The sequence below is a fragment of the Mytilus edulis genome, chromosome 2 (assembly GCF_963676685.1).
Source record: "Mytilus edulis chromosome 2, xbMytEdul2.2, whole genome shotgun sequence".
NCBI classification, from domain to species: Eukaryota; Metazoa; Mollusca; class Bivalvia; order Mytilida; family Mytilidae; genus Mytilus; species Mytilus edulis.
The window spans coordinates 35,499,458-35,506,771 of NC_092345.1; the positions used below are offsets into that span (position 1 = coordinate 35,499,458).

At 30.4% G+C, this 7,314-nt stretch overlaps 1 protein-coding gene across 1 annotated transcript; it reads left to right on the forward strand.

Moving 5' to 3' along the window:
• Positions 1 to 2,798: 2,798 nt before the first annotated feature.
• LOC139512082 (perlucin-like protein) lies at positions 2,799 to 6,940 on the forward strand. The gene is made up of 5 exons (XM_071299459.1): positions 2,799 to 3,700; positions 4,185 to 4,288; positions 5,623 to 5,704; positions 6,386 to 6,633; positions 6,841 to 6,940. The coding sequence occupies exons 1-5, from the start codon at positions 3,529 to 3,531 to the stop codon at positions 6,889 to 6,891; spliced, it is 657 nt and encodes a 218-aa protein (XP_071155560.1). The 5' UTR covers positions 2,799 to 3,528; the 3' UTR covers positions 6,892 to 6,940.
• The last annotated feature ends 374 nt before the right edge of the window (positions 6,941 to 7,314 follow it).

Sequence of the window (7,314 nt, forward strand, 5' to 3'; positions counted from 1 at the left end):
AAGGTAGAGATATATCATGAAGCAATTGTTCTATACTATAAAGACATTTGACTATTATACTATGTCAATTTGCTATATCACTAAGATACATTTATATAAAGTAAGACGCTTTGACACAAACTGGAGTTACCTTTTCATACTATTCTATCGTTTCACTTTGTTATGAAGATGTTATTTCATACTATATAGACATCTTGATATAACATTTTCATATTGATTTGTTATTATACTAAAATATTTTGTGATAATGTTATGTTATAAAGATACATTTTATAATATTAAGACATCTTAATATAACATTAAGCAACTTTTTCATACTATTTTGTCACCTCAGTATAGTATTACGATAGATTGTAATACTATACAGTTAACTCGATAAAACATTAAACAATTTTGTCAATACTCTTATGTTCTGTAACCGTCTTATAAAAACTTATTTCAATATCAAGCTAACCATTCTTATACCACGAGGTATCATCTATATACTATAAGACAATTTTATCATACCATCAGACCATTTCATCATACCATAAGACCATTTCACCATACTATATGACCATTTCATCATACCATAAGACCATTTCATCATACCATAAGACCATTTCATCATACCATAAGACAATTTCATCATACTATATGACCATTTCATCATACCATAAGACCATTTCATCATACCATAAGACTACTTCAACATAAAACAAATTTACAAATAGCGGCGAAAATTGACTGCGAAATTCATCAGCAACATCGATTGTGATAAAAAAAAAGGCCGTGGAGGAAATCGTTTTGCGAACCTTGAAGAAGAATGAATTTATCGACTGTAATGTTGCATTTACCCTCAGCCATGAGGAGTTGAAAAGACTTGATGTGGACACGATAGGCGACAAATACAGGTTTGTACTTCCTAAAAAAATTAACAAGCAAAAACAAAATAACATACAAGCCTCAAACAAAAAGTGGGCCTATATTCATTTCGCCAAATTTAATTATCATGATAGCATTTTGTTTTTCAGATAGTTTACATAAAGCACGTGTTTGCAAATCATGTTGACAGGTAAGGTACAAAATGTGTACCAACTTTCCCTTACCCATTACAATTTAGCCGTATTCTTTAATATTATTATTAACTAAATGCTGAAAGATTGTCCAGATCGACAGATGTTTAAAATGATATTATTGTAAAAATCATAATGATCTGTAAAATGTAGTTAAAAAATCAATGCTCAAAGTTGATAAATCTTTATTATTATATTAAATTATACGAATTTATTTAGTGTTTTACAAAGACGCATTCGGGTCAGAACGTGGGTTTAGGTGGGTGTATATTTCAATACTCAATTGATAGGGGTAACACTGGGGTTCTGGTTACTTTCCCTTTCGTATTAATAAGCTTTTTAAAGTGTATACCCTTTTGTGGATGTGAAAATGTAACCTTTTTTTTCATGTGGTGTGTTGAAAAATTGACGACCAATATGTCTTTTGGAGACGAAACGGGCGTCTGGCGTAAAATAAAATTTCAATCCAGGTATCTATGATGAGCTTTTTGATATATAATAATGGTAACCGGTATCTTACATATTCGTGTTAAATTAAACGGCTCATGTTAAAGCTGTGACAAAATTATAGATTTTTGGAACCGATACTATACAATATACTAAGTTATTTTACACGGAACCATCAGTAGGAATCTGTCGACACTGTCTGTATGAGAAACTACTACTATTGTAAGTACATAAACACAGTAAAAGTAGAAAACAAAAAGTTTCAATCAGATTTTCATTAAAAAATACAAAGGTTGCAAACATAGCTTCATCATCAACTTTGTGTCTCATATAGGAAAAGTTTTCTATCAAACGTGGTTGACGGGATTGTTTTGCTTGAAAAAAAAACAGTTTCGTCAAATTACAATTCTATTCGTTAACTTGACGTTCGTTTTTAGCTTACCTACATCAAAGGGTTAAGTGATCTTTATTAATCACTTCGCGTCCGTCGTCCGTCTTCGTCTGTTAATTACAACATTTTCTCCTCTGAAACAAGTAGGACAATTTAACCGAAACTCTACAAATACTTCGCATCGTCGAAATCGATAGTCAACTCCTTATATGAGTAAATACCCTTCGTTGACAATTGTTTACCTTATATGTTTGCCTGATATCTTAAAATTATAATAGATAGATAAAAACTTAAACAAGCAAAAATTTTCAGCAAGAAAAGATCTACAAATAAGACTATATGCAGGAAATCGTCCGACGACTGTTAACTGAAGTTATTTCCATTTGATGAAGATTTTAAGGTTTTGCCTTATATGATAAAAATATAATAGATAAAATGACACTTTTAATCACAAACGATTTTTTATGTTTTATCATGAATTCTATTGTCGTATACAATATTAGAGAGTTGTTGAATATGCACATAGATGAAGTTGAACGACAGATGATCTAGACTCTTTAGATGATCTAGTTCTATTGTCGAAACAGTATTTTTTGGTATTTGTCTTTTTATCAATTTGGTAAATCGGTTTTAATGTGTGTACTCTTATTTTTATTTTGGACATTCAAAGCTTGATAATCATATTGACACTTCTCAGTAATTGTAAAAACTACACGTCATTCTGTTATTAACTGTATTTGTATCTTATTCGACTGTTCAGTTGTTGTTTAACTGTTTTACGGCTAATTAGAAATTGATTTGGAGCAAAACGTATTAAGCATGAACCTGTATTTTAATCGAAGTTGTATGTGTGTTTTTAAGTTTTTTTCCCCTTTACTTGTGATTTTGAAGAACTTTATAAAAAAAGGCAATCTCCATGCTCTGCAATAAAAGTTGCCTTTCTGGAAAAACACAAAATATTTTTTATGCCCCAGTCATGAATGGCATTATCATACTTCATGTTTTAATGCTAGAGATTGTGATTGAATAATACGATAGGGATAATCTACTCATAGTTTATAATATAGGCAAACAAATAATTGATAGTGTTCTTTATCAAATATTGATGGTTACATGTGTAATGTTGAAAACATCATTTATATTATTTTGAGTTTGAAAGTAAATAGACAGAAATAACAAAAATTCAACGTAATGGATTAAATAACACAAGGTGAGATAGTGACACTGTTATTCTCTGGTTATTTATCTGCTTTATCATCCTCTCAACTACATGTATGTGTAAAGAGAAAAGATACCATAATTTAAATTTAAGTCGCAAAAATGTAACAACCCGATGGCCAACATAAGAACAAATACAAAAAGACTTCAACAGCATACAGAACACAATATTGTCAGTCAAAACCTATTGATTGAATAATACTACCCGAACAGAAATCCATAAAAAGACATAATCGCATATTATATGTTTTAAATCAAATGTAAAACATCTTTAACAAAAGAGATACAACTATAACACTATAAAACACAATATGAAATCGTTTAAATTCATTATCACAACGTCACTCTACTTTTCGTGTGACTGAAAGACTTTCTATAATATATCATTAAAAATATTTTTTTTCTAGCAGTATCTATATGATAATGATTCGAATCATTTTATACACACTGGCGCTTTCCACCATTTTGTTTATTGTAAATGGTAAACAGACATGTTTGGCACCCGAAGAGAAAACTATTATTAAAACCATAAGAAACAGTATGCAACAACTCAATTCTCAGATCACTGGATTAGAAGACAGCCTAAAACGTATGTTGATATATGTAGTATAGTCGAGTTTATTATAACTGAAATAGACCATGTTGAAATACACGCACGTCTGTGATCCTATATGAAAAATTTGTTAAGATCATGTATACACAAAAGGGGAATAACGTGCTATACAGGCACTCATCTAATGCAACGTTCATACCATCAAATCAATTGAAAAATTTCGTCGTTAAGAATTTACCATTAAATATATAGGGATATAGTGCTAAAACAAAGTTAAGCAGGGAGAAGCGAGCCAAACGTGCATATTTTATCAAATTCAATAACCAATTCAAATGCAACGATATTCATAAACAATATTCATCTTAGGAAAGGGCAAAGAAAATTTTCGACGGTCACGAATATTCACGCGATTACAAATGACTTGTGTTTTCCATTTTGAGATACGGCAATGCAGAATTATCTTATAATATTTATGTTAACTAAGTAGAAAAGTCTGTTAAGGTTTATTTTTATCACACAGTCAGACAAGTCATAGAAACAAGTGGTTGTCAGAACGGATGGACTAGATATAGAAATCACTGCTACTTCTTCAGCTTAAACAAACTTGACTGGTTTGAGGCACAGGTTAATATGATACTTGTTATGTACAGTAGTATATTTATAAATTATCTGACTTTTTATACATAAATGCATGACTTTTGAAAAATGAAAAAATGTGCTAAACAAGTGGACAGGTGTTCATTATCAGGAAACAACTCTCATTCGACAAGTATATGTCTGAAGATTGGATATGTACTTGGCATACTTTTGCAAAGGACATTGAAAAAATTTAATATTGAAAAGGAAGAAGTTGTTGATTTTAATAAACCTATTTAACATATTGTAAAAGAAAACTATGATAAAATCACTCTTGAATATTTTCAAATACATATATATAATTATCAAAGGTACTAGGCTTATAATTTAGTTTGCCATACGCGCGTTTCGTCTACATTAGACTCATCAGTGACGCTCAGATCGAAATAGTTGTAAAGCCAAACAAGTACAAAGTTGAAGAGCATTGAGGACCCGAAATTCCAAAAGAGTTGTGCCAAATATGGCTAAGGCTAAGGTAATCTATTCCTGGGATAAGAAAATTCGTAATTTTTCGAAAAATTAAAAGTTTTGTAACAGGACATTTATAAAAATGGCCATATAATTGATGTTCAGGTCAACACCGAAGCGCTGACTACTGGGCTACTGATACCCATATAACAGTTCAAAACTTTGCCTTTATTATAATCTTAAAAATGAAATAAAACTGGAAGACTACTAGCAAAATGTTATAATGTAAAAATTGATAGTCGTCAACTTTTATTAAAATTCCGTACATGTTTAACTGACTATAACTTGGAAACTGAAATAAGTCGATATGCGAAGATTCAAACAGAACATAGATTGTGTTAAGTGTGTTTAATTTAAGAAAATGAGGAACACTTTTTCCGTCATTGCCGTATCAACAGTAATATTAGAAACCTTCTTATAAATACAATTAAAACCATAGTTGTAACTGACTTTACTTATGTTTTAAACATAAAACTATTTTAGATCATAATAAATATATTTTGTCTAGTGTAACGGGCTATATAAATCAGTCCATGCAGTTGCGAAAATAGGCCACATTTGCCAACTGTTGATGCATATCATTAATTTTATCTTGAATTGTTTAAAACTTTGTTCATGTATTATTTTATGTTTCTTATGTTCGCATCTTTTATGTTTGCATTTTTACCCGTCATGATTTTGCTTTTTGCAATGAAATATGTTTATAAACAATTTGGTTTGAGTAAATGTTGCAATTAGGATATCTAAGAGGTGCCAACTTTAGTATATTACTCGAATCCATATATACATGCAAAAACTAAAAAGTATATATCAGATAGGTATAAATGTATTTAATGTTGATTTTCTTTCTCAAGAGACATTGTCATAAACACGGAAGTACATTGGCGAAAATTGACGACGCAAATGAAAATGCATGGATATCTTTGAAAACAAAAGGTATATATATAATACATTTTTCAAACATATGTACTGCTTTTGTTAGAAAAAACCAAGAGGGCCGATCGCCTCCAACGATTCCCAATTCTTATGATTCTGATATGACATATACGACTGCGTTAAGCCAATGCTAGGACATTCATGATAGTAATCCGACGTTTCCACTTTTTGTTGCGTAGTCTTGTGTCAAACGGGAGCCATTATGTGTGACATATCACAAAAGTAACTAATTTTTGACAGATTGATAATTTTTGCTCTTGTTGATTAACTATGTAACAATGTCTTTTATCTGGTCACTGTTTGATCTTATTTTGGAGAATCGAGATTCGATTTTTTGTTTTGATATTGAGAATAGTTTAAACGGGACCATGTCTGAACAATGTTTGATTAATGTCGTGATTAAATAGATATTTTTACTTATTTCTTACCAGGTGACTATCACGGGATCTTTTAAATCTGAAATTATTATATCAAGTACGTCGGTTTGATTTCTGAATGTGTTAACTGTGGGATTTATTTTCTTTCTTTTTGACGTATTGCCGTATCTAAAATGTTCATCGTTTTTTTTTTTAAATAAATACAGATTTTTAATCTCATTTGGTTAAGGATAAACAACAATGTTTTGGACTAAATCGTCAATTGTTATAATACGATAATCTTGAAAATATAATATATTTCCAGAACTGCAACTTTCTGCAAAAAATCTATTATGGCTTGGTGGCAGTGATCTGAAAGACGGACATTGGCTCTGGATGGCTGATTATTCTCCCTTTAGCTATGTTAACTGGCGTAAAGGAAATGGAGAAAGAGAACCAAATGGCGGGACAAGGGAAAATTGTCTCAATATGTTAAGCTACCAAACATATAGGGGAACTTGGAATGATTATCCGTGTGACTACAAAATGAGATACCTTTGCAAGAAGAATTTGGTAAATAGTTCAAAATAAACTTTAAACATAACATTGATTATCACTTCTGCTCTCTCATTTTATTTTAAGGTATACATGAATTGAACAACTGGTCACGTTTGTTTGAAGTATAACAAATCACATAGTCATCACATGATTTAAACAATTCAAAATGATCATAGTGTTTTGATGTTCAAATTAATCAAACAAATTATTGTTTTATTTCAGAAATGTGACTGTGAAGGAAAACGAAAATCCAAGTCAAATAATAAACAGTAATAAACATGAAATTTTAAAAGAACTTAATGTCTTCAAATTATTGTGTTAGTGCTACTTATCTGCAAGATGTTAACTTTCAATTATAGTGAAGGTGGTTTCTTTAGAATAAATAACTCTGTTATGGTCATGGCACGTAAAATATCCTATTGAGAATTACACAAAATATGTATGTCAAGTTTCTCAAAGATTTTCAAAGACTGAATGTAAAAATTATGACTAACAAACAAGCCTTTCTAGCTAGTTAAAAGATAATAAGTAAGACTTTGGAAAAGTCTGTTAAATATACTGATATGTATTCATTATGAAGATTAAAAATACACAACATTCCCGTCCAGTCTAAATGTTGGAATAAGTGTAGTTAATGCAAAATATATGCAGAAGATCAAAGTGTGAAACCAATACAACAAGAGGCATGGTGATTGC